Source organism: Prionailurus viverrinus, chromosome D2 (assembly GCF_022837055.1).
Source record: "Prionailurus viverrinus isolate Anna chromosome D2, UM_Priviv_1.0, whole genome shotgun sequence".
Classification (NCBI taxonomy): Eukaryota; Metazoa; Chordata; class Mammalia; order Carnivora; family Felidae; genus Prionailurus; species Prionailurus viverrinus.
Genome location: NC_062571.1, coordinates 33588718 through 33616255, shown reverse-complemented (window position 1 = coordinate 33616255; position 27538 = coordinate 33588718). Strand labels below are relative to the sequence as shown.

General features: G+C 40.8%; 1 protein-coding gene and 1 non-coding gene across 5 annotated transcripts in view; both read left to right on the top strand.

The window, feature by feature from the left end:
- The window catches only part of MICU1 (mitochondrial calcium uptake 1), a 256334-nt gene that overhangs the window by 213650 nt on the left and 15146 nt on the right, over positions 1 to 27538 (top strand). For all 4 annotated transcript variants that reach the window (XM_047824729.1, XM_047824730.1, XM_047824728.1 and 1 more), the window contains 2 exons: positions 2266 to 2403; positions 16061 to 16169. In XM_047824729.1, coding sequence (XP_047680685.1) covers positions 2266 to 2403; positions 16061 to 16169 — 247 coding nt within the window. The remainder of the gene's footprint in view (positions 1 to 2265; positions 2404 to 16060; positions 16170 to 27538) is intronic.
- LOC125148518 (U6 spliceosomal RNA) lies at positions 17114 to 17219 on the top strand. Its single transcript, XR_007145601.1, has one exon. It is a non-coding gene; the product is annotated as a U6 spliceosomal RNA (small nuclear RNA).

Below are 27538 nucleotides of genomic sequence, written 5' to 3'. Positions count from 1 at the left end.
TTAAATGTGACTAAACCCCATGGTTGTATTAGTTTATCCAAAACAATGCAGTGCTGTCCCATAGGATGGATTCGTACATTGCTTAGAATGATGAAACGGTGTGATATTGAGATAAAGTCTTTGGATCCTAACAGAGCTGAGTTTGAGTCCCAGCTCTGCCACATGGAACTTCCTGTTGCCTTGGTTTTCTTATCCCGAAACTGGAGCTGATAATACCTGCTCTAGTGTTTTGAAGTGATTAGATGAAGGAATACATGGGTGAAGTTCCTGGCCCATAGTAGTGCTCGGGAAATGTTGTTGTTGCTAAAATGTAGTTTCTGTGTCCTGCTCACTGATACAGTCCCACTAGTGAGGATATGAATGTATAAACAACTTACCAAGCTAACTGAGGAAATGAGAATTGAAAGAGAAATTCACTCTTGACTACATGCTTCCTTATTTTGTGTCACATATTGAGGGCAGAAACTGAATCTTCTTCTGTCCTGCAGTCCATAATGGCTAACACAGTGCTAGATAACTAGTAGACATTCAGGAAATGTTTGTTGACGTGACCTTACTTAGCAGTGTCTTATGTCTTTCTATACCCCTGTTATGAGAACAGGATTATGCCCTGCCACATGAGAATCTTAAAGTCTTCCAATAAAACTATGGGGATATTTTTACCATCTTCAAATTGTTTTGCTTTCTGGTTTCTGGGCCCATTGTTAGCCATGTTGTTCTTTATGCATTTATAAGTCTCGCTAACCAGTGCAGCTGGCACAGAAATATCTTTTCTGTCTCCATTTTTAAATGAAAATCTTAGTTTTTCAGATATTACTGAAATTAGCTAGAAGTCCTTTATGCTTAGCCTTTCCATCTGCATATTTAAATATATTTAATGATTTTTCAGTAGTTTTGTGATAAATAAGCATGTCTAATAAAGGCATCCCACACCATGAATTTTTTTAAGCTCTATTGACGACCTAGCATTTGATTACCATTTTGGGGAAAACCTGAAAATGCATTGCTTTTCTTTGAAATCCTTAAAGGTGTGAATATATTACAGATTGAGGAACTGATATGACTTTATGGATGTACAGTTGATCAAATGTATAATAATTAGCTTTTTTTCAGAGGGTTTTTTTTTTTTTCTTGGCCTGTTCAGATTTTCTACTTCTTGACTCAATTGTGGGGGTGGGGGAGATAGTATTTTTCTTAAAATCCTCCAATTCTTAATTTATTAAATTATTTTTTAATTTATAAAATTATAAAATGAATTCATCTTCAATGTGTATTCTTTGTTGCGTACAATTTGTCATTTCTAATTTTGTGCACTAGGATTTTCTCTTCTTTTTTGATGAGGCAAACTAAAGTTTTATGAGGACATTTCAGGCAATTGGAAGATCACCTTTGGCCATATCTTCCAAGTTTTATTTATCATGTTCCCATTCTCATTCATTTCTAGCAGCACGTAATTGCAGGTTTCGTGAAAGTTATTTAGGAGTTTTGTGTCTGTGACTTCCATAGACATCCGTCATTAACTTCTAGTTCCTGGCATTTTTGCCATGTCTGAGAGCACCTCCTTACCTGTCCCTCACCTCCAGCACTCAGTGCTAGTCTTCCTGTCCAAGGGCTCAGTGAGCTTCTGCTGGCGTCCCCTACCGCTTCCTGGGAGACTGCACTCATTTCCCAAAGGGCAGGGGCATTTGAGAGTCAGTGTTTGCTACATTCCTTCAATCTCGTCCCATCTGCGCCATAGCTAGTTGCTATGCCTCTAAGTCTGTGACAGGTAGACGGTCTTCTCTAGCTTGAGTCCTGGGGGAGGATTCCCCTCCTTTGTAATTGCCTACTGATTATAATAAATACTGGGAGGGAATAATCAGCTTTCAAGTTATCACTGAGTAACGGGGACATGGATGACCCACCCATACAGCACTTATCACCAATAATATTACTCATGAATTGGAATGGAGTTTTAACATTGGACGCTCCTGCTCTGTAAGGTCCATGAGGTATCACAGCAGCTCCGTCTTATCCGTGAAGAAACCGAAGCCCAGAGTAGTTGGGTGACTTTCCTGAAGTCATAAATAGTGCAAAGCTGGAATAAGAACCCAGATCTTCTGTTTCTGATTAATTTTTCAAATCTTAGTGAAAATTATAGTTCAAAAATGCAGTCTTGGCAACCATCAACTATTTTCTGCCATCCAACGCAGTTGCTCATTCCACATTCCATGTCAAAAGACTTTGCATTTGATCCCAAGAACACTCTTTCTGTTTCCCTCCCAGTTCGAGCGCCATGACCCGGTGGATGGGAAAATTACCGAGAGGCAGTTTGGTGGCATGCTGCTGGCCTACAGCGGGGTACAGTCCAAGAAGCTGACCGCCATGCAGAAGCAGCTCAAGAAGCACTTCAAGGAGGGAAAGGTGGGTCTCTCCGTTTACAGGAAGAGAAGGAACTGTGGGAAGGTACTAGCACGGGTACCAACAAAATGAGAGTGTCATGAAGCAAATACTGTAATTCATCTCTCATACTTGAAGAAAAAAAAAAAAAGCAGTGGGCGAGGAATAAGGGTGAGTCCAGAATAACCCCCTAGGTTTCTTGTTCACACAAAGGGTGGCACCATGAACTAAGACTGAGGAATTAAAAAGAGAGACTGGTTTACAGAGGAAGATAAAGACTTTAGTTATAGATATCTTGAATGTAAGACACCTGTGGACTCTCCAATTAGAGGTGAGTAGCAGGCACTTGGATATTCAGATCTACTTCAGATGACTGAGATAGGTTTGGGAATTATCAACACACTATTCAAGTTAAAACCATGAGATTGCCCAAGGAATTTTCTGTATTCAGAAAAGAACTGTCTTTTTTTGGCCAGAGACAAAATCAAGTGGAACACTAACATATAAACAGCACAGGAAGGAAATGGTTAGAGAAGGTAGTGCAATCAAAGCCAAGGGAGTAGAGGGTTCAGGGACTGGGGGCGGGGGATGGGGGGTGTCACATGGGACAGAGAGGGTCCAGTAAACTAAGAGGATAAACATCCATTGGCTTTGGTAAAATGGTAATAATTAATGACTTTTGGGAGAGCTGTTTTATTAGATTGGAGGGCATATTAGAATGGGAAGTAAGGAAGCAGAAAGAGGAAGAAAATGAGGAAGACCGAAGAGGGGGGCTCCAGAAAGAAGGAACTAGAATATGTTAAAAACTCTAAGGCAGTATCTTATTAGTCTGCTTGGGCTGCTACAACAAAACACCACAGACTGGGTGGCTTCACCAATAGAAATTTGTTTTCTCGCAGTTCTGGAGGTTAGAAGTCCATGATCAAAGTGCAACAAATTAAATTTCTAGTGAGGGCTCTCTTCCTGTCCTTCAGACAGCCACCTTCTGGCTATATCCTCACATGGCCTTTCCTTGGTTGTTGGCAAGGTAAGAGAGAAAACCAGAAAGCAGGAGCACAAGAGCACACATGTACACCAGCTCTCTGATGCGTCTTCTTATAAGAACACTAATCCTGTCAGTTCAAGGCCCCGCCCTTATAGCCTCATTTAACCTTAATTATTTGCTTAGAGGCCCCACCTCCTAGTACGGCCATAATGGGGGTTAAGGCTTCAATGTAGAAATTTTGGGAGGCACACATCCAGTCCGTAACAGAAAACACAAAGGTCTAGCATGTGAGGCACCAAAAGGGGACTGTTGTGGTTAGAGCATACTAGCAAGGAGGAGAGTGGCCTGAGGTGAGGTTTGAAAGGGAGATGAGGGCCCCCATGTGCATGGAACGAGTTTGGTGGAATGGGAAGCTCTTTAAAGGGCTGTGAGCAGTCAAATGACATGGTTGTGTGCAGGTTTAAATAAAGGACTCTGGCCACTTTGTGGAAAACAGTTTGGGAAGGAGCAAGCAAAGAAGCTGAAAGACTGATAGTAAGATTATTAGAGAACTCAGGGAGAGATGATGGAGCATTTTCTGAGCAGCATTGCGATTGGAGACCGTGAGTTTGTAGTGGTGCAGTAGTCAACGCTGCTCTCTGATACCTTTCCACACCAGCTGCACCTGGTGCAGGAAGGAGCAGATGGCAGAACTGAATCAGCCTCTGGGGTTTTGCCAGGGTATGGGGTGGACAAACTGAAGCAGAAATCAGCTAAAAGGCATACCTCTTAAAGATCACCTACATATACACACACCCCACAATGCCAGATCTTCTCGTTTCCAGCCAATACCCTTTCCAGTGGACAGTGATTACCATGTGGCCATGACCAAGGAACCTGACCTGGCACTAAAAATGTTCCTGTCCCTACACAGCAGTTGTTTCCTCAGTTATGAGGGAAGACTCATCACTAACGGAAAGTGACAGAGGACAATGTTCTCTCCCAGAGACAACTTTTACAGTGCTTAGTACCCAGCTCATATCTGTTGGAAATTATAATTTCAGAAAATTGATGGCAGGTGTTTAGAGGTGCCTGGGTGGCTCGGGTTGGGCGGCCGACTGTGGCTCAGGTCATGATCTCACGACTTGTGAGTTCGAGCCCCGCGTCAGGCTCTGTGCTGACAGCTTGGAGCCTGGAGCCCGCTTCGGATTCTGTGTCTCCCTTGCTCTCTCCCCCTCCCCTGCTCGTGCTCTATCTCTCTCTGTCTCAAAGGCAAAGAAACATTAAAAAATAAAAATAAGAAATTAAAAATTAAAAAGAAAGAAAATCGATGGCAGATGTTTAGATGGATTTTTAGTCCCTATGCTGGAAGCACAGTGTTTGCATTAGGAAACACTCTTTTCTTTTTACCAGACTAAGTTTTAAATAAGTTTGGTCCAGACATTTTTTTGACCTTAAAATAATTATCAGAACAGTCTAATTCATGTTTTATTATGAAATTTTTTTTTTTTTTTTTTTTTTTTTTTTTTTAAATTTTTTTTCAACGTTTATTTATTTTTGGGACAGAGAGAGACAGAGCGTGAACAGGGGAGGGGCAGAGAGAGAGGGAGACACAGAATCGGAAACAGGCTCCAGGCTCTGAGCCATCAGCCCAGAGCCCGATGCGGGGCTCGAACTCACAGACTGCGAGATCGTGACCTGGCTGAAGTCGGATGCTTAACCGACTGCGCCACCCAGGCGCCCCGATTATGAAATTTTTTAAAGCAATAAATAGGGTGTTGGAGACATCTCCCTTGAAGGAATAGAGTAGCTTTAGCAGAAGTTAATATAAGGCCTGGAGACCTTGCAAAAGAGCTCTGAAATGAAAGGACAGATTTTGTCAGATGATGAAAATCTGGGGTGCTAAATTACTTCTGGCCCTGAATTTCCAGGCTGCTATAGCAAGGAGATTGAGATTGATCGTCCTCTCATGTTGATTAGTTTGTGAACATAGCAATTAACTATAATGAGCGTTAATGAAGGGCCTTTGCTCCTAAGGTTAGCAGTCTATCTCTCTAGGATCATGTCTCATTAAAGGGGAATCACCATCTGCTTCTTAATGATTTCTTTTATTCCACTTTGGATTTGTTAACATGAAAATGTAAGTTTTCATTTGGCTCATATTAATCATTTTTCTGTGTGGGATTCTGCACAAATTATCAGTCCAGACCTAAAAGATTGATGATCCTAGTGGTGGCATTAAGTAAATATTTGCATACTGCTTAATGACCATGCAATGTTTCACAGCCTTTCACATTTTTCTTTTTCTGTCTTTCCAACAGCCTTGTTGGGTCTCATCTTGTCTTTGAGAATATAGAGATGGAGAGAAAGAGAAATTAATGACCCACCCAGAATCTGGACTGAAATCCAAGACTTTCAATTCCAGATCTTGTCCTTTCTGTATCAGAGTTCTCCTAACCATACCCTTTCTCTAAAGCAGTGCTTCTCAACCCCAGTCACCCAGTATCGCTTGGGGTGCGATTTTTCAGAAATGTGATTGTTGGGGCCCTCTTTAAACCGACTAAATCAGAAGCTCAGTGGGTGGGTCCAGGCATCATTTGTTAAAAGGCTCCTGAGGTGATTCTCCTGTGCTCTTGCGCTCGCTCGTGAGCCACTGCTCTGGAGGACTGCACTCCGTCGGTGTCTCTAGCTACTTTGCCCCTGAGTAATAGCTAGAAGGACTGGAGAACCTGCCATGCTAGAAAAATTGCTCTATTCGTGCTGTTATGTTTCGTATTTAACAAGGAGAGTTTTCATTTCTTTCATCCTTTTTTTTCAATGGGAACCGTGTTTTGTTTTGGCTTTGTTTTAAAAATTAGCCCCAAGGTGCTTGGGTGGCTCAGTCTTAAGTGTCTGACTCTTGATTTTGGCTCAGGTCATGACCTTGGGATCGTGAGATTGAGCCCCATATCAGGTTCTGTGCTGAGTTTGGAGCCTGCTTGAGATTCTCTGTCTTCCTCTCTGTCTCTCTAAAAAAATTAAATTAAAATTTAAAAATAAAATAAAATAAATAAAATAAAAATTAGTCCCTATCCTCTACCAGATTTTCCCCATTTCCCTCAATATCCTTTTTTCTGTGAATAATTCTTCTGGGCCAAATCTGACTCAGCTCTAAAATTTGCTAATTTTACTTCCTCCATATTGTCTTCTCCTCATTAAAAGAAAAACAGAGTTTTCTAAACTTTATCAATGTAATTCACAGGGATGGTTCTCGATGCTTGAGAGTGCAGAAGCTGTGAATTTTAATAATTTAGCAAATCCACTTAAGGCTGAACTGAAAATTACATTTAGTTCAATGTCAGACATTGCTCTGTGCAAGACACTAAGCCAGATGCTGTAAGAAAGATAAAAGATAAACAAAAACCATCATCTATCCTCAAGAAATATATAGTCTGTAATAATTTAGTAAGAAAAAATATATATACACACAGAGACCTATATAATTTCATATTCAGTACTTATTGAGCAACCACTATGTGCAAAGCACTCTTTCAGATATTAGGAATACCGTAATGAGCAAAACCCAGTCTGCCGCATAGCATTTAATATTCCTAGTGCAGGGAGTCAGATCATAAATAATTATAATAGAGGGCAACTCACTTGACTTTGGGCCTCTTAAGAGCAGTGTCTTACTCGTCTTTGCATGTCCACAGTACAGTGAGTGTCGCATAGGCAAATGTTTGTCATATGCGTTGGTGAATGTATTAAGTGCCCTAATAAAGCTATGAGACCTTTTGGGAGCACCAGTGAGAAAGATTAGAACCACGGAAGAGATTCTTGGTGGCAATACAATTTGAACTTGGCCTTAAAAGCAGAGTAGGATTTTGACAAGCAGAAGTTATTAAAAAAGTTTGCTTTTGCTACATGTTTCCTCTTAGATCGCTATCGCCAGCAACCTTCTGTCTGTATCAGTCTTACTAATAATGCTACCAGCCATGAAGCAGGGTTTGTACTTAGCCAAACAGTTATAATAAAACTATTAGATTATTAACTTTGCATGTCATCTGTAGATAATATTCATGTGGGCTCTCCTATTCACTTATTTTCACAGCTATTTGAGAGTTGAGCCAGAATGTGGTCGTCATGGGATATCAGATTCTAGAAACATTGCTGCATAGCGCTTGAAAAACTCCAATTATTAGGTGCCCGTCAAAGTCATAAGCAGAGCACCTGAGGTGTGGCCATTCAACTAAAAAGAGTAGAAACTCTACTGATTAGCTTTGTTTAACTGATTAGCTTTGAAACCTGTCCTTCCCCCAAAGAAGTACTAAGCTGTGAATGACTATTAAGAGAATTTATGGACTTTTCACTATTATATTTCTGGTTTCCCCCACAATTAGTTTCATATACTTCAAAGGTATATGAGAAGTATACTTGTCTCTCTTTCCTATTCCTCAAGGTCATAGACATACCAGAGAAGAGAGTATAGTTGAAAGCTTAATCGAATAAACTCATTACCATTGGTTCTATGGTAGTGAGCCTGCCAGCCTGCTAAGGATTCAACCTACCACTTACTGAGTACTTGCTATGTATCAGGCATTTTACCTATCTTCTCCTTAATGATCACATCCTGCTTGGTGGAAAGAATCCCCATTTTTCAGATGAAAAATACTTTTCAGAGCCTTAGTTGCCTGAGATCACACAGCATCTTAAGAGGTAGCAACAGGATTCAAAGCCAGGACTTGTTTTATTCCACAGTCAATAATCTTCCTACTAATGAGCCTATTTAATGCTCCTCCTTATTCGCCATAATTTGAATAAGGACAAGGGTTTTGAGGAAATAAGAAAGCCAGTGTATTGCTAGACTCTAGCCTGTGGTCTCTTAAGGAGATGGCTAGAAAGGTAATCTATGGAAGCATTTTGTGTAAGACCTAGAATATGAGGCTAAGAAGTTGGGTTTATCCAGTTGGCAGTGAGAGATCATTGATATTTCGTGAGGAGGAGGAATGAACACATGAAGAAAGTGATGTTTCAGGATGACTATATATTTGCAGAAATGTAAGCAATAGAAACAGTGTGATTTCCCCCCACTGCCAGGCAACAGTTGAAGAGAATTGTGGGGTTTGCAATGGGAAGATGCTTTACTGGAGCAAGATAGTCATAGTAACACCTATGAAAGAATAACCAAGAAATTGGTGACAGTGACCACCCGTAGAGAGGGAGATTGAAAGACAAGGGTAGAGGAAGAATTGCTTTGTACTGTTTATATATTACTATTTAATAAGATTCATATATTATCTGCTGTAAAAATAATTTTTTAACAAATAAGCAGAAGACTGAGCAGATGATAAATGATAAGATAGCATACAAGGAGAAGAAGGAAAAAGGAGAATATTTTATCTTTTCAGTGGGCCATAGAGGGAATTCGGGCAAGTGGATTGATTCCTGGCGATGGATTACCTATGACTGATTAAAAGACAAAGCAAGAGAATCATGTGTGACAGTGGGTTTACCCTCACCCATGGCCTGTCAGCACGAGATACCTAGTGGTAACAGCTGACTCCTGAGGAAGCCACATATCCCTTACCCCTCTTTCTACTCCAACTGCATTTTATATTGTTAACAATTTTATTGAGGTATAATTTATATACCATAAAACTCACCTGTTTTAAATGAGCAATTCAATGATTTTTAGTAAATTTACAGAGTTATGCAATCATCACCGCAATCCAGTTTTAGAATATTTTCATCACCCCGTAAAGATCTGTTACGCTAGCTTGTGGTCAGTCCCCATTTCTGCCCTCACCCCAGACAACCATACACCTTTTCTCTGTCTCCACAGATTTGTCTCTTCTGGACATTCATGTAAATGCTTTCGTAACATAATACAGTCTTTTGTGTCTGGCTTCTGTTACTTCTCATCATATTTTGAGGCTTATCCATACATTCTGTTGCTTGTATTGATTGCTGTGTTTTACTGCTGAATACAGTAAATACTGTTCCATTGTATGGATGTACCACATTTTGTTTACCCATTCACCAGTTGAACATTTAAATTGTTTCCAGTGTTCAGCCACTGTAAATAAAACTGCTATGAACATTCATGCACAGGTCTTTATGTGGACCTATTTTCATTCCTCTTAAGAAAATTCCCAGGAGTAGAATGGCTGGCTTGTATGGAAAAAATTGACTTTAACAAAAGCACCGAACTGTTTTCCAAAGTAGATGTCCAATGTTACATTTCCAGTTTCTCTACATTTGCACCAACACTTGTTACTGTTTGATTACAGTCATTCTGATAGGTAGGTAGTGGTTTCTCATTGTGGTTTGATTTGCATTTCCCTATGACTGATGATCCTGAGCATTGTTTCATGAACTTTTTAGCCGTTCATATATCTTATTTGGTAAGATGTCTATTCAATTACTTTTTAAAATTGTGTTCTTGGGGCGCCTGGATGGCTCAGTCGGTTAAGCGTCAGACTTCGGCTCAGGTCATGATCTCGAGGTCCGTGAGTTCGAGCCCCACATCAGGCTCTGTGCTGACAGCTCAGAGCCTGGAGCCTGTGTCAGATTCTGTGTCTCCCTCTCTCTCTGACCCTCCCCCGTTCATGCTTTGTCTCTCCCTGTCTCAAAAATAAATAAACGTTAAAAAAAATTTTTTTTAATTGTATTCTTATTTTCTCATTATAGAGTTGTAAGAGTTCTTTAAATCTTTTTTTTACATTTATTTATTTTTGAGAGACAGAGGAAGACAGAGTACAAGTTGGGGAGGGACAGAGAGAGAGGGAGACACAGAATCCGAAGCAGGCTCCAGGCTCTGAGCTGTTAGCACAGAGCCTGACGCGGGGCTCGAACCCACAAGTTGTGAGATCATGACCTGAGCCGAAGTCAGACGCTCAACCAACTGAGCCACCCAGGCACCCTGTAAGAGTTCTTTAAATCATTCTGGATACAAATCCTTTATCAGATATGTGATTTTTAAATATTTTCTCCCAGTCTGTGATTTGTCTGTTTTCTCAGTATTTTGAAGTACAAAAGTTTTTAAGTTTGATGAAGTCTAACTTATCAGTTTTTTTTTCTTTTATGGATTGCACTTTTGGTGTCATATCTTTTTTTTTTAAGTGTATTTATTTTGAGACAGATAGAGAATGTGAGCAGGAGAGGGGCAGAGAGAGAGAGGAGAGAGAATCCCAAACAGGCTCCACACTGTCAGCATAGAGCCTGATGTGGGCCTCAATCCCACAAACTGTGAGATCATGACCTGAGCCAAAATCAAGAGTTGGGTGCTTAACCACCTGAGCCACCCAGGCAACCCTTGGTGTCTATCATATCTAAGAACTCTTTGTCTTACTCAAGGTTACGAAGATTTTTTTTATGTTTTCTTCTAAACATTTTATCAATTGCTCTTAGTTTTGAAAGACAATTCTATTTGCTTATTCAACAAATTTCTAATGTTAAATTCACTTTTTAAATATTTATTTAAATTTTAGTTAATATACAGTGCAATATTGGTTTCAGGAGTAGAATTCAGTGATTCATTACTTGTATACAACACCCAGTGCTCATCACAATAAGTGCCCTCCTGCATACCCATCACCCACCTCCCTCCATCAACCCTCAGTTTGTTCTCTATTGTTAAGAGTCTCTTGTGGTTTGTTTCCCTCTCTTCTCTCTTCCCCCCTTCCCATATGTTCATCTGTTTTGTTTCTTAAATTCCACATATGAGTGAAATCATATGGTATTTGTCTTTGATTGACTTATTTCACTTAGAATAATATATTCTAGCTCCATCCACATTGTTGCACATGGCAAGATTTCATTCTTTTTAGCCTTATCTCCTTTTTTTGAGTCATCTAGAGCCCAGGGTTTTTTTTAATGTTTTATTTTTATTTATTTTGAGAGCAAGAGACCAGAGAAGGGGCAGAGAGGAAGGGAGAGAGATAGAATCCCAAGCAGGCTCCACACTGTCAGTGCAGAGCCTGATGCAGGGCTCAGACCCATGAACCATGAGATCATGACCTGCACCAAAACCAAGAGTTGGACACTCAACCAGCTGAGCCACCCAGGTGCCCTTAGAGCCCAGTTTTCTATAAGTCCATCTTTCCCAAGGTAGATAGATAACCAGTTTGTTGAACAGTTGGACCCAGAATAAAATAACTCCTGCTTCTTCCACTTCCCCATAGTATGTCAAGAAATTCCCTGTGATGCCATGCCTAAGAGAAGGTTATTTCCTCTTGCCTACTATTCTACAGGTCACGTCACCTGCCAGTGGCCTGTACACAACTATTGCCTTCCAGTCTGAACAGCTCAATTTGCAGAAAGCACATCCTTTCACTTTCCATCCATGAACCTCATGTTAAAGTCTTATTCTAGCTTTATTGCTAGAAAACCCTTTGGATTTTTTACTAAGATAGTTATGAAGAAATAAGGATTTTGTGACTGGTGTCATCTTTTCTTTAAGAAGCCTATCTAAATTGTAAGCTCTATAAAATCAAGGCCCATGTCCAAAGCAATTTTATTTCCCTCACTGTTCCTGGCATAGTGCTGAGTCGTTAGTAAGTGCTCAATAAATATTTTTATTGTATCTATATAATAAAAGGTAAAATGTTACATATTTCAATTTAATAATGCCATAATGTGATGTGTATCCCACTGTTTTTCTAAATCATCAAATGAATAGCCATTCAATTCAGATTTTCTCACTGTCTGACCTCAAATAATTCTCAGCATGAGTATTCTGGCCTTGACCTATTGTATTTGATGTTTCATGATAAATTAAGTAGCAAACATTAGAGTTTGCTTTTGTCAGAGGGGATCGCATTTCCTGTACCATGCCCTTTGTTTTAGAAATTTTATGTTAACCATTTTTAAGTGTATAGTTCAGTGGCATTAAGTACATTCATACTGGGGCACCTGGGTGTCTCAGTCCCTGAAGCATCCGACTTCGGCTCACGTCACTATCTCATGGTTTGTTAGTTTGAGCCCCACGTTGGGCTCTCTGCTGTCAGCACAAAGCTCACGCCAGAACCTCTGCCCCCTGCCCCATTCTCTGCCTCTCCCCTGCTCATATTCTCTCTTTCTCTAAAATAAATGAACATTTTTTAAAATCTTGAAAAGTACATTCATACGGTTATACAACCATCGCTACTATCTGTCTTCCCAAATTGAAACTCTGTACCCATTAAACAACAATTCCCTGGGGCCCTTGGCTGGCTCAGTAAATAGAGCATGCAATTCTTTCTTTCTTTTTTTTTTTTTTAAGTTTATTTATTTATTTTGACAGAGAGAGTGGGGAAGGGGCAGAAAGAGAATCCCAAGCAGGCTCCATACTGTCAGCTCAGAACCCCATGCGGGGCTCTAACTCATGAACTGCGAAATCATGACCTGACCTGAAATCAAGAGTTGGACACTCAACCAACTGAGCCATCCAGGCTCCCCAGAGTGCCTAACTCTTGATCTCAGGGCTATGAGTTCAAGCCCTATGTTAGGCATAGAGATTATTTAAAAAAAAAAAAAAAAAAAAAGGAAGGAAGGAAGGAAGGAAGGAAGGAAGGAAAAGAAAGAAGAAAGAAGAAAAAAAGAAATTCCCATTTCTGTCTCTATAAACTTAAATAATTTAGGTACCTCATGTAAGTGGAATCATACAGTATTTGACCTTTTGTGATTGGCTTATTTCACTTGATATAATGTCTTCAAGTTTCATCCATATTGCAGTTTATGTCAGAATTTCCTCCTTTTTAATGGTGATTAATATTCCATTTTGTTTATACATTCATCCATCAATGGACACTTGGGTTTTTTTCACCACTGCATGTCTTCTGATGGAGGAGAAGAGGAGACGGTATTAGGCATCCATCCACAAGCAGGAGATATTGTAGAACCTGTACTTCCCTCTAGAAGATTGATTCTAGCCTAGTATTTACATTAGATAGCATACCAAGGCATTTGTATAAGGAATAAGCCCTATCTCTGGATGCTCTAAGTTAAGGCCAAAAGAATGGCCTCAAATTAGGGAAAAATTACTTCTAGTTCACTGCCAAAAATTATGGAACTTGGTACATAGTAGGTACTCCATATATGTTGGAATGCATGCTTGAATTCAGATGTACCACTTTGCATAAATTGCCAAAAACTGGAAACACACCAAATAGAATGGATAAAAAAACTGTAGTATAGGGGCGCCTGGGTTGCCCAGTCAGTTAAGCATCTGACTTCAGCTCAGGTCATGATTTCATGGTTCATGAGTTCAAGCCCTGCATCGGGCTCTGTGCTGACAGCTCAGAGTCTGGAACCTGCTTCAGATTCTGTGTCTCCCTCTCTGCTCCTCCCCCACTCATACTCTGTCTCTTTCTCTCAAAAATAAAAGAAAACATTTTAAAAAACTGTGGTATATTCACCTAACAGAATACTAATGGCAATAAAAGTGAGTTAACTACAGAATACAAAAACATAGACAAATCTGAGAAGCCATATATAATAGAATGCATACTGCATGATTCCATTTTTGAAGTTCAAAACAAGCATAATTAAACTGTTTCTGTTTGAGGATGCATAAATAGATAGTAAATAGATAGTGTTTTTTAAAAAAAAGAAAGAAAGAAATGAATCCCCTAAAAGTCAGAACAGTAATTAACACTGGGAAAAGGGGCTTACGACTGAGAAAGGGACATGTTGAGGGGAGAGAGGAAGGCTTCCAGGATGCTGAGAATAGTCTCTTCCTTGACCTGAGTGGAGGTTCTCTGGGTGTTCATTTTTATAACAGCTTGTTGTACTCTTTTTGTTGTTGTTGTTGTTGTTGTATATGGCTTTATTTGAAAATAGCACTGGGTTTTTTTGTTTGTTTTATTTATTTTTTTAATTAACATTCAAGTTAGTTATCATATAGTGCAACAATGATTTTAGGAGTAGATTCCCCATTTAGCCCATCCTCCCTCCCACAACCCCTCCAGTAACCCTCTGTTTGTTCTCCATATTTAAGAGTCTCTTATGTTTTGTCCCCCTCCTGTTTTTGTATTATTTTTGCTTCCCTTCCCTTATGTTCATCTGTTGTGTATCTTAAAGTCCTTATATGAGTGAAGTCATATGATACCTGTCTTTCTCTAATTTCGCTTAGCATAATACCATCTAGTTCCATCCACGTAGTTGCAAATGGCAAAATTTCATTCTTTTTGATTGCCAAGTAATACTCCATTGTATATATATACCATATCTTCTTTATCCATTCATCCATCGATGGACATTTGGGCTCTTTCCATACTTTGGCTGTTGTTGATAGTGCTGCTATAAACATTGGGGTGCATGTGTCCCTTCAAAACAGCATACCTGTAGTTTGTTGTACTCTTATGTTTTACTCAGCTTTCTATATGGTCATCATATTCCACAATAAAAAGTTTTTTAACTTCTATTGTTCTAGGGAAATTATAAAAGATCGTGTGATGTATTTATACATACAGTATTTTAGTTCTTAGTCTGATTGATAAAATGAGAAAGATACCATTGACCTGAGTTGGGAGAATACCAGGAAAGAACTATATATTGTCTATATTAAAGTTTCCTTATTACTGAGTTCCCCATGTGGATTTCTGGGCCCTCTATTTTGGGGAAATGGAAATTGGAAGGGGAGCAGCACTAAGTAGAAGCCAGTCAACATCAGCGGTCCCTTTAAGGATCTGATGCTTCATTAAAAGGCATTCACCTTGATGTCTCCCCAGTGTTACCCACTTCTTAGAAACTATTCATTTCCATCACAGCGTGATGTGTGAGAAGTGGGAAATGGGCAAAGAGGACAAATCCTCCACCCTGTAAGGAGACTCCCTTGGGCCTAGTTATACAACTACTCTCTCTTGAGCCATCAGAGAAAGTCCCATCAGAGATCAGCAAATCTTGGAGCAGCTTTTGAAAAGAGCTCCATTCAGAGAATTTCATCCGATTAAAGTTAAGTGGCAAATTGCTTCGTTAGTAGCTTTTAGATTGACATAATGAACAGCTTCCCAATTGCTTGGGTTCTGCTAAATCCTGAAACCGTTCCCCTGCATATCACTGACTTTGGTGATTTTTTAATTGGCTTAAGCCTCAAAAAGCTTAGCTGGCCTAAGGGTAGATTATTGAAATGGACATCCTGATTCTAGTACAACTTAAAATAACATGTAACAGATCCAGGGGCTAGAGCTCATTTAAGAAGTGTCATAATAGATATTGTGACTAATTGGAGGGCACAGTTAGAAATATTTTTAGTAAAGATGTCCAGCCAACACTGTAAACAGCTTCACGTCGGATTTTACACGGGAGGGGAAAGCAATTAGCCAGCTTGCCTTTTTCAGGGTAGAATTCTAGAGTTGTGTTCCCTATACAAATTTGGCATTCTTTGACTAATTTATTCAGTTCTGTTCTAGACATAGCATAGTTTTGTTTTGTTTTGTTTTTTTAATCTATGTATTAAGAGAGAGAGAGCATATGCACACAAGTGAGGGAGAGGGGCAAAGGCAAGAGGGAGAGAGAGAATCTTAACCAGACTCCATGCTCAGCACGGAGCCTGACATGGGGCTTGATCTCACAACTGTGGGATCATGACCTGAGTCAAAATCAAGAGTCAGACGCTTAACCGACTGAGCCACCCAGGTACCTGAAACATAGCATAAACTTCTGATTTGTAGACATGAATAACCACCTAGTGCTCTGCATTTTGTGCTGCTTTTTGTTACAGGTTCCTGCCTTATCTTGCTGTCTCTCTTCTTTCAGGGTCTGACATTTCAGGAAGTGGAAAACTTCTTTACTTTCCTAAAGAATATCAATGATGTGGACACTGCATTAAGCTTTTACCATATGGCCGGGGCATCTCTTGATAAAGGTAATGAAACCCAGAAGTTTTTTCTTGAAGGTATAAATATTGAATCTGTAATCTGTTAGGTGACTACCCCTCCTTAACTGTGACGTGTGAGTTTTTCTTGACAATTGTTGTTGATTTTTGTTTTGTTTTGTTTTGTTTTGTTGCCATTGGATGAGCCTTGCATTTCACCCTGAGCGACCAAGCTCAGCAAATGTATTTTCTTGTGCTAAAGGCCACAGTCAAGGCAGATGCCCATCTTTAGAGACTTTGGAACTTCTCTCACTGGAGCCAGAGTCATGATATACATATTGTGAAACTAAAGTCAGCATGCGTTTCAATTCATTCTTTGGTGGGAAGCAATGGTTTGGTTTATTTCTTGTGTTAACTTGGGTTTTTTGGCTTTGTTTTTAAGATAAAATTGTGGCTCAGAATAGCACCCCCTATTGGCTTACCTCCTACACAGTCAGCTCCAGTTAGTACAGGCAATGTGAGAGAGCAGGGGAAGTGAAAACACTGCTTTTCCCCCAACATTTTATTATGAAAAATTTCAAACACTGGGGCTCCTGGGTGGCTCAGTCGGTTAAACATGCGACTTGGGTTCAGGTCATGATCTCACAATTTGAGTTCAAGCCCCACATTGGGCTGTGTGCTGACAGCTCAGAGCCTGGAGCCTGGTTCAGATTCTGTGTCTCCCTCTCTCTGTGCCCCTCTCCCCCTCACACTCTGTCTCTCTCTCAAAAATAAATATTAAAATTGATTGAAACTTGTTTTATGGGCCCCAGATATAGTCAGTTTTTTGAAGAACATTTCAATACATTTGGAAAAAGTATATTCTGCACTTTTGAGTATAGTGTTGTAAAAATGTCAGGTCAAGGTGGTTGATAGTATTCAGATCTTCTAACTGACTTCTTTGTCTAGTTGCTCTTTCAGTTAGTGAGAGAAGGATGTTAAAATCTCCACATATCGTGCTTGCTTCCTCAGCACATACACTAAAATTAGACCAATACAGAGAAGATTAGCGTGGCCCCCGTGCAAGATGACATGTAAATTCATGAAGCATAAGGAAGGAAGGAAGGAAGGAAGGAAGGAAGGAAAGAAGGGAGGGAGGAAGGAAGGAAGGAAGGAAGGAAAGGAGGGAGGGAGGAAAGAAGGGAGGGAGGGAGGAAGGAAGGAAGGTAGGAAGGAAGGAAGGAAGGAAGGAAAGAAGGGAGGGAGGGCGAAAGGAAGGAAGGGAGGGAGGAAGGAAGGAAGGAAGGAAGGAAGGAAAGAAGGGAGGGAGGGAGGAAGGAAGGAAGGGAGGAAGGAAGGAAGGAAAGAAGGAAAGAAGGGAGGGAGGGAGAAAGGAAGGAAGGAAAGGAGGGAGGGAGGAAAGAAGGGAGGGAGGGAGGAAGGAAGGAAGGTAGGACGGAAGGAAGGAAGGAAGGAAAGAAGGGAGGGAGGGCGAAAGGAAGGAAGGGAGGAAGGAAGGAAGGAAGGAAGGGAGGAAAGAAGGGAGGGAGGGAGGAAGGAAGGGAGGAAAGAAGGGAGGGAGGGAGGAAGGAAGGAAGGGAGGAAGGAAGGAAGGAAAGAGGGGAGGGAGGAAAGAAGGGAGGGAGGGCAAAAGGAAGGAAGGTAGGAAGGAAGGAAGGAAGGAAGGGAGGGAGGAAAGAAGGGAGGGAGGAAGGAAGGAAGGAAGGAAGGAAGGAAGGAAGGAAAGAAGGGAGGGAGGGAGGGAGGGAGGAAAGAAGGGAGGGAGGGAGGAAGGAAGGAAGGAAGGAAGGAAGGAAAGAAGGGAGGGAGGGAGGGATGGAGGAAGGAAGGAAGGAAGGAAGGAAGGAAGGAAGGAAGGAAAGAAGGGAAGGAGGGTGAAAGGAAGGAAGGGAGGGAGGAAGGAAGGAAGGAAGGAAGGAAGGGAGGAAAGAAGGGAGGGAGGAAGGAAGGAAGGAAGGAAGGAAGGAAGGAAGGAAAGAAGGGAGGAAGGAAGGAAGGAAGGAAGGAAGGAAGGAAGGGAGGAAAGAAGGGAGGGAGGGAGGGAGGAAGGAAGGAAGGAAGGGAGGAAAGAAGGGAGGGAGGGAGGAAGGAAGGGAGGAAAGAAGGGAGGGAGGGAGGGAGGAAGGAAGGAAGGAAGGAAGGAAGGGAGGAAAGAAGGGATGGAGGGAGGGAGGAAGGAAGGAAGGGAGGAAGGAAGGAAGGAAAGAAGGGAGGGAGGGAGGAAGGGAGGAAGGAAGGAAGGGAGGAAGGAAGGAAGGTAGGAAGGAAGGAAGGAAGGGAGGGCGGAAAGAAGGGAGGGAGGAAGGAAGGAAAGAAGGGAGGGAGGAAGGAAGGGAGGAAAGAAGGGAGGGAGGGAGGAAGGAAGGAAGGAAGGGAGGAAAGAAGGGAGGGAGGGAGGAAGGAAGGAAGGGAGGAAGGAAGGAAGGAAGGAAGGGAGGGAGGAAAGAAGGGAGGGAAGGAGGAAGGAAGGAAGGGAGGAAAGAAGGGAGAGAGGAAGGAAGGAAGGAAGGAAGGAAGGAAGGAAAGGAGGGAGGGAGGAAAGAAGGGAGGGAGGAAGGAAGGAAGGGAGGAAGGAAGGAAGGAAGGAAGGGAGGAAAGAAGGGAGGGAGGGAGGAAGAAAGGAAGGGAGGAAGGAAGGAAGGAAGGAAGGGAGGAAAGAAGGGAGGGAGGGAGGAAGGAAGGAAGGGAGGAAGGAAGGAAGGAAGGAAGGGAGGAAAGAAGGGAGGGAGGGAGGGAGGGAGGGAGGAAGGAAGGAAGGAAGGAAGGAAAGGAGGGAGGGAGGAAAGAAGGGAGGGAGGGAGGAAGGAAGGAAGGGAGGAAGGAAGGAAGGGAGGAAAGAAGGGAGGGAGGGAGGAAGAAAGGAAGGGAGGAAGGAAGGAAGGAAGGAAGGAAGGAAGGGAGGAAAGAAGGGAGGGAGGGAGGAAGGAAGGGAGGAAGGAAGGAAGGAAGGAAGGAAGGAAGGGAGGGAGGAAAGAAGGGAGGGAGGGAGGAAGAAAGGAAGGGAGGAAGGAAGGAAGGAAGGAAGGAAGGAAGGGAGGAAAGAAGGGAGGGAGGGAGGAAGGAAGGAAGGGAGGAAGGAAGGAAGGAAGGAAGGAAGGAAAGAAGGGAGGGAGGGAGGAAGGAAGGAAGGAAGGAAGGAAGGAAGGAAGGAAGAAAAGAAAAAAAATCTCCACTGATAATGTGTGGATTTGTCCATTTTTCCTTTAAGTGATGTCAGTCTTCGCATCCTGAATTTTGAGCTCTGGCATTAAGTATACACACACATTGATTAGGATTATTATGCTTTCCTGATGAATCGATCCTATTATCATTAGAAATGTTCCCCCTTTATCTTTAGTAAGACTCCTTTTCTGGAAATTTGCTTTTTCTGATATTGGTATGATTCCTCCAGCTTTTTTTATGGTTATTATTTGCATGCTATGTCTTCTTTTGCGTTGCACTTAATCTGTGTCTTTAGAGTGCACCACTTCTAGACATATTGTTGGACCTCCTGGCCTTTTAGGTGTATGTATATATCTCTTTGCGTTTTTTATCTTAATGGTTTCTCTAGAAATTATAACATTTCACGGTTCACTTAAAGTTAATATTGTGCCACTTCAAGTGAAACGTTAGGGGCGCCTGGGTGGCTCAGTTGGCTAAGTGTCCCAATTCTTGATTTCAGCTCATGTTGTGATCTCAGGGTCGTGAGGTGGTCGGGAGATTGAGCCCCACATCAGGCTCCGTGCTGGGCATGGAGACTGTGTAAGATTCTTTCTCTCCCTCTGCCCCTCCTCCGTTCATGCTTGCACCATGCGCATGTGCATGCACTTTCTCTCTCTCAAAAAAAAAAAAAAAAAAGGAACTTGCAATAATACTGTTCCATTATTTACCATGGCCCTATGTTTCATGCTTTAGTTGTCATTTGTATTTCATCTGTGTATGTCATAATCCCTACAATACAACATGAGGATTTTTGCTTTGAACAGTTTTAAGAAATTAGGAGAAAAATAATCTTTTATACTTATCCACTTTTACCATTTACTCATATTTACCACTTTGAGTACTTTTCATTTATTCCTGAGTATCTAAATTTTTATCTGATACCACTTCTTATCAGTATGAAGAACTTATTTAGTCATTCCTTGTGGTACAGATCTACTAGCAATGAATTCTCTTAGATTTGGTTGATCTGACAATGTCTTTATTTCACTGTTGGGTACTACAATGTGTAAGTTTTAAACCTCTCCAAAACACTGACTGAGGTTTTATAAACACAGTCTTGCTTATTCGGCACTTTTTGGTGGATTCCTTAAGATTTTCTAATATAAGATGATGCCATCTGCAAATGGAGATTATTTTACTTCTTCCTTTCCAAACTGAATCCTTTTACTTCATTTTCTTAACTCACAGCTTTTTTTGTTTGTTTATTTTATTTTTTGAGAAAGAGACCAGGCCCAAGTGGGGGAGGAGCAGAGAGAGAGAGGGAGACACAGAATCCGAGACAAGCTCCAGGCTGTGAACTGTAAGCACAGAACCCGATGCAGGGCTTGAATTCACGAACCCCGAGATCATGACCTGAGCCAAAGTTGGATGCTTAACCGACTGAGCCACCCAGGCTCCCCATAATCCACAGCTTTTTTGAAAAACAGTTGCTTATTTGCTTTTTTGTTTATTTAAAATAATACCTCTTCTGCCTTTTGTAGAATCCCTTGAAAAAAATTAATGATATCACGGAGGGTATGTATGTATGTGTAATACCACAGGGTTATTTCTCCAGAATAGCTTTGGTTCTATTGCTCTGTTTCACAAAACGGATCGGACAGCATCTGACTATCCAAAGATAGAAGACTTAAAGTGATCACTTATTGTAAAATAAAAATAAATAAGTTCCTCTTTATATTTGCATGCCTTTTTTGAAGAGCTCAACTAAAGACAGTAGAATTGCTTTAAAGAACAGTTATCTAGGATGAATCACTGTCTGTGTTAAAATTATATGGTATATAAAATAGAATGATTCAGAGTAGTGGTGGCAAAGGAAAGTTCAACCTAGTGGTTAAAAAAAAAATAGTGTTTCTTTCAAATGACTTCAGGCCATTTCCTGGGATGTATAGTCTCCATATAATCCATGCCTCATTATCCTTGCTATTTAATAGAGGCAGTATTACAAATTATACAGTCACATCTAACATCCAGATATATGTTTGGCTTTGAGATGTATGATATTTAGCATTTGTTCTGACTTCTTGGTTTGTTTTATCTATGTAACTTTGGATCCCTGAGTGCAAAACGATAGCTATCTAGGAGAAACTGGCCTAGATTCATACTAAGTAGCAGGGAGAAGCCAAGTGAATTCATTTCCTAGGGCTGCCATAACAAATTACCACAAACATGGGGATTTAAAAAACAGAAACTTACTCTCCCACAGTTCTGAAGGCCACAAATCCAAAGTCAAGATGTTAGCAGAGCCATGCTCCCTCTGAAGGCTCTAGGGGAGAGTCCTTCCTTGCCTTTTCTGGTTGATTGCGGTTCTGGTCACTCCTTGGCTTGTCTTCACATAGCCTTCCCCTCCTTCTCCTTCCATATCTTTCTTCCATATATCTCTTGAAAGGGCACTTGTCATTGGATTTAGGGCCCACTTGGGTAATTCTTAGCCCAGATCTCATCTCAAGATCTTTAATTTAATTACATCTACAAAGACCCTCCTTCCAAACAGAGTCACATTCACAAATTCTAGGGGTTAAGATGTGGACATATCTTTTAGGGGGTCACTATTCAACCCACTGTAACTACCAAGAACTAAATATCACCCATATGTAGTCCACAAAGTAAAAACAAAACGTTTGGGGGGGGACGGGGGACGCAGTGAATTTAAATTACTTTGAGAATATTTGTATTGTCTGTTTGAAAGCTTAAATTTTTTTAGAAACCTAATTATGCTGTTTACCTGGGTAACTTCTATTTAGCTTTCAAGTCTCAATTCAAATGTCACTTCCTCAGAGAGGCCTTCCCTAACTATTCCACATAAATTATAAACACTAACTATATTGTCTGTTGTTCTTATAATTTAAAACAAAAAAAAAAAAAGAGGCATTAGCCTAAAATCTTCTGCCTTTACTATTATCATCAATTCCTATCCATAAATTATGGACAAAGACTTTAATTTCCACAAATATGGCTAATCAGACAGAGACCACTAACGACAATATATTTTATATGATAGGTGCTCAATAAATACTTACTGAATTATTCACCACCTATCCAGAAGCTTAAAAAAAAAAAAAAAACTGCATTATCCTTGGTTTCTTGCTCTCTCTCCCCACATTCATTTTTTCACTAAATCTTTGTCTCTCTACTTCCAAAGCATATCCTGCCTCTGACTCCATTTCTCCATCTCCCCTGCTAAAGCCCTAGTCTGTCTATCCAGTCTGACAGGGTTCCATATGTCATGGCCCTTATATACTCTCTGAGTCCATCAAATATCACTTTCTTCTCAGTTCACTCCCCTCCACATTGTTCTTTGTTTATTTTCTAAATATACCAAGTTCATTCCCACCTGAAGGCCTTTGTTATAGCTGTTCCTTCACCTCAAGTGCTCTTTCCCGTGATCTCTGTGTCTTTGGGCCCCTGTGATTCAGTTTTCATATAACTCACTTCCTTCCCATTCTAAAGTAACTCCATCAGCCTGTGTCATAGTAATTGTCACTACTTGATATTTTCTCATGTGTTTATGTGTTTTGTTATCTGACTCTGCTTATTAGCATGCTTATCTGTCTTGTTCATGGATATATTCCCTATGCCTAGGACAATACCTGGGATACAGTATACATTTTACACATATTTGACCAATAAATGAATAAGTTAATAAACATATTGATGGATATAAATAAGACATTGGATCTCGAGCCAATAAACCCTCAACTTTCACAATAGACCCAGAGAGCAAACTCATGCTATATTAATTCATTGCGTTCCTCTGTAATCCCTATCTTGTAGATTTGGCATATATTTCACCTTCTTGGACACCTAAAGGGGTGATACCAGTCATGTTAACTGTTTATGTACCAGCACGTGCATGGAAAGACTAGTGTGTGTTCAGCCATCCTTGCCAAGTTCCCTCACCCTGCCAGATGTGCCTATCCTCAGTAGCCTTTCCTTGTACTTTCCCCTTTGCTTTCAAACCTTCCTAATCCTGGCAGTCCTACTAGTGATGTTTCCACTGGTTTGAGCTCTACCCGAATTCTCCCTCTGCAGAATCATGTGATTTTACTGCTAAGACGAAACTTGGAAGAAGGGTAGAAAAGTGTCGTGGTTAAGAACACAGGTTCTGAAGTCATATTGTCTGGGTTTTAAGCTCAGCTCCATCATTAAGCTAGCTGAGTTGCTCTGGGCATTTTCTAAATTCAGTCTCTATGTTTTTAAAAATCAGGATAATGACACCTACCTCATAGGTTATTAAACTTGTACCTATCATGCAGTGACTGTTTAATAAACGTCAGCTGCTTTCATTATGAAGTTGATGTAAACCAGTTAGGTGTGGTTTGTCCACTTGTTCAACTAGCAGCACAGATACTGTGCTGGGTTCTACCCTCGAGAAGCTCGAAGTTTTGTAGAGGAGAACGGTAAGTATACAAGCTTTGCCAGTTTGGTGTGATAAGTCATGATTAGCCATAAGGTTGAACGTGGATACTTTTAATACTTTCCCCACCATACCAGGAGTGGGGAAAGAGTGGGTCAGGGGTAGAGACAAGATACTTTGGTCTGCCTGCGGCTCATAGTCTCAGCTGCCTTCATTTTTTCCTAAAAGGTTAGGACCTTCAGAAATTGGCACCTTTTAGAGGCCCTGGCACTGTCTCTTCCTTGGCTATTTTAGAGCTTGCAACCCTGTCTTTAGACATAATTTAGCACAGAATTTCCCAAACAGCACTGTGAAGAACACTATTTACTGCAATATGTTAATGGTTCTGTGGGTTTAAAAAAAAAAAAAAAAAGTTCCATGGTTCAAGTAAGTTTGGAGAATGCAGAATTTCTTCCTGCAGCACTACTCCTGCCAACTCTTTAATATGCTAATGTGCATTATTAATCTCCAAGAGAGCCACATAGTTCCCAAACTTGATTTGCTCCAAAATGTCTTTTAACAACTTGCAGAGCTAATGGTCTTCAGAACAGTTTGAGAACCCAGGCGGGTGGCAGCTACAGATTCACAACATGACGGCATGATCCAATCCCTCCAGAGTAAAAATAAGTAATTTCATTGAGGCTCTTTCTTTAGTTCTGCGTGGCCCATGTGGGAATAACACCTCCCAGGCAAGTGTGAAATGTCCTTGGTGAATTCTGACCATTTGAAGAAAGAACCTTTTTCCATGAAATAGTGTGTGTCTCCACAATAGGTCATCTCTTGTTTAGCACTTAAAAGGAAGTGGTTCTATTGCTTATTCGTGCACATACTGGGCGTAAAATTAGATATATAACCTCTCAGAGTGCTGTCTGAATGATTTACCTACTCTGCTGAAGAAGGTAATGAAAAACTGAACACGACTTCTTCCCTGATGACATCCTCTGATGGAAAAGTTAGAAATTGAATTGGAGCTCTAGAATGAGCTATGGTTTGTATAACGTCAAATATTCTTACTTTTGGTGCGCCTGGCTGGCTCAGTGGGTGGAGCGCGTGACTCTTGACCTCAGGGTCATGAGTTCAAACCCCGTGTTGGGTGTGAAGCCCACTTAATAAAAAAAAAAAAAAAAAAAGAGAGAGAGAGAGAGAATATTCTAACTCTTGCCAAGAGAATAAAAGGTTTCCAGGTATGGCGAAACCCCATTATAGAGCACCTCGGGATATTATAGATTTGGTAAACCTGTAGGTACAGTTGTGTCCCCTGTGTACTTTGAACTATAACACAGGAAAATAATCGCACAAATATAGTCCATGGGCTTTACTACTCATGCCCTACTTGGATTGAAAATCATAATTTATGACATGGTTGTCCTTATTTTTTTTTTAATTTTTTTAAGTTTATTTTTATTTATTTTGAGAGAGATAGAGAGCAATCTGGGGAGGGGCAAAAGGAGGGAGATAGAATCCCAAGTAGGCTCCACACTGTCAGCACAGAGCCTGAGGCAGGGCTTGAACTCACAAACCATGAGATCGTGACCTGAGCCAAAGTCAAGATGAGACACTTAACCGATTGAGCCACCTAGGCACCCCCTTAATTTCTTTTAATTTTTCTTTTTTGAGAGAGAGAGTGTGAGTGACGGAGGGGCAGAGAGAGAGGGAGACAGAGGATCCCAAGTGAGCTTTCGCTGAGAGGAGCGAGCCCAGGTCTCGAACCCACAAACCATGAGATCATGACCTGAGCCATAGTCAGACACTCAACCAACTGAACCACCCAGGTGCCCTGTCCTTAATTTTTTATAGTCATTCTATACATACATTTTACCTTATTGTCTGACAGCCAAGAGAATAACTAATAAAGCCTGTAGCATAATTCCTACAGGATGCTCTTTGCATCCCCAGGTATTTTTTTGAAGTATCAGTCATATCAAATGATCTCAGTTACCTTTACTCCAAAGTGACCTGGATGGCATAGATGACCTTTAAGAATCTTTGTGGCTTTGATATTCTTTGAGCCTATTATTTTGAATGAGTAAAGGAATCTTAGTCTTTTGGTGTTTAGGTCCCTACTGGGTTGTTGGGGAAGTTAGAAATTAGTAATGGAGTAAATTCTAACACACAACAAACTCCTGTATTCTGAACAACTATCTTTAACAGATAAGCTGCCACTCTCTCCTGAGCCCTAAGAATCCTATAGCATTGTCATTTTGAGGACTACAAGGCCATCACGCATCTGGAACACTAACAGCAACTATCATTTCATTGCAGCTTCTGTCTGCCAGTCATAACTCTAAGTGCTTTTTGGACATTATCTCTCTTAATCCTTAAGACCTGAAAGGTAGTTGGTATTATCCCCCATTTTGTGGGTAAGGAAATATAAAATAAAGCGGCTTGCTCATTGTTACCCAGCTAAGGACATAGAGCCAGGATTCAAGCTCAGGCCTCTCTAATCCCAAAGTCTGTATATCCCTTCCACACCATCATGGTGTCTCTCAGTATTTCCCAAAATGCTGCTGGAATTTGAAACTCTTTGCTGAAACACAACCCTGAAGGCAGTGAAGTTTCACCATTTTGAACCATCCTTTTAAGTAGCTTAGGAAAGACAGGGTCTAGACTATTTATTTCCAGTTCCCTTTGACTAAGAGTAGAACACAGTCCTTTTGGTAAACTATGGCACTTTGGAGTCAGTGCCCTTCTCTCGAATATGAAATGTGACATGACATTTTCCCCCTGCAGTTGTCTTGTCTGTTCAGGACCAGGCTCTGCAGACATCCTCTGACATCTGTAGTGCATCCCTTATAGTGACATAGACTCTTAGAGTCGTTGTCTAATCTAGCTTCTTACCCCACATAGGAATGTCTTCTAGACACAGGTGTTCTTCACCTTTCTAACCATACTCTTCATGAAGAAACCAACACACAGAAGCCTAAAGTCACTTAAATAAGGTCATGTAACAAGAAAACAGAAGAGGAGGACACGTGTGTGTATACTACACTGGCTGGTTCTCCACATTGAAACATAGGATATACAGATGTGGACCTGTCAGATTCTAATAACCACCTCTACTCATTGGTGTGGCAATGCTTTGTTACACTTTTAGACACTGTCCTAACATCTAGCATTTATCGACAGTTAAGTATATGCATGAAATTTGGAAGTATGAATTTTGGTTTTAAACTCGAACTCGAGTTTGAGTCCCTGCTATTCATTAGCTTTGTGGCCTTGAACTTAAGTTCTCAAAGCCTCAGTTTCCTGATCTGTAGAATGGTGATAATAGAATATCACTTTGGGGCTATTGTGACAATTAATGAGACAATACTGTATTAGTATACCAGATTGAAAGTACAACTGTACCTGGATGCCTGTTCTGGTTTTCAACCCCTAGATATTGTCTTTCTTCTGTCTGTTTATCTTATTAAGGAGCTTATAGACTGGAAACAATCTATCCCAATATCGGAACTGAGCAAAAAGTTATTAAACAAAAAAGAAAAAGGGGGCACCTGGGTGTCTCAGTCAGTTAAGCGACTGACTCTTGATTTTGGCTCGGGTAATGGTCTCACAGTTCATGAGTTGGAGCCCCGCATTGGGCTCTGCACTGACAGCACAGAGCCTGCTTGGGATTCTCTCTCTCTCTGCCCCTCATGCTCTCTCTCCCTCTCTCTCTCTCAAAATAAATAAACTTTTAAAAATTAAAAAATAAGTCTACTTTAAAAAAATAAAAAATAAAAAGATTACCCTAGGAACTCATGGGGCTTACTTTTGTTCTCTTAGGAAGTAGTATCTACTGCTTTTTTCAGTCACTTTTGAGATTCATATCAGTTTAGGGGCGCCT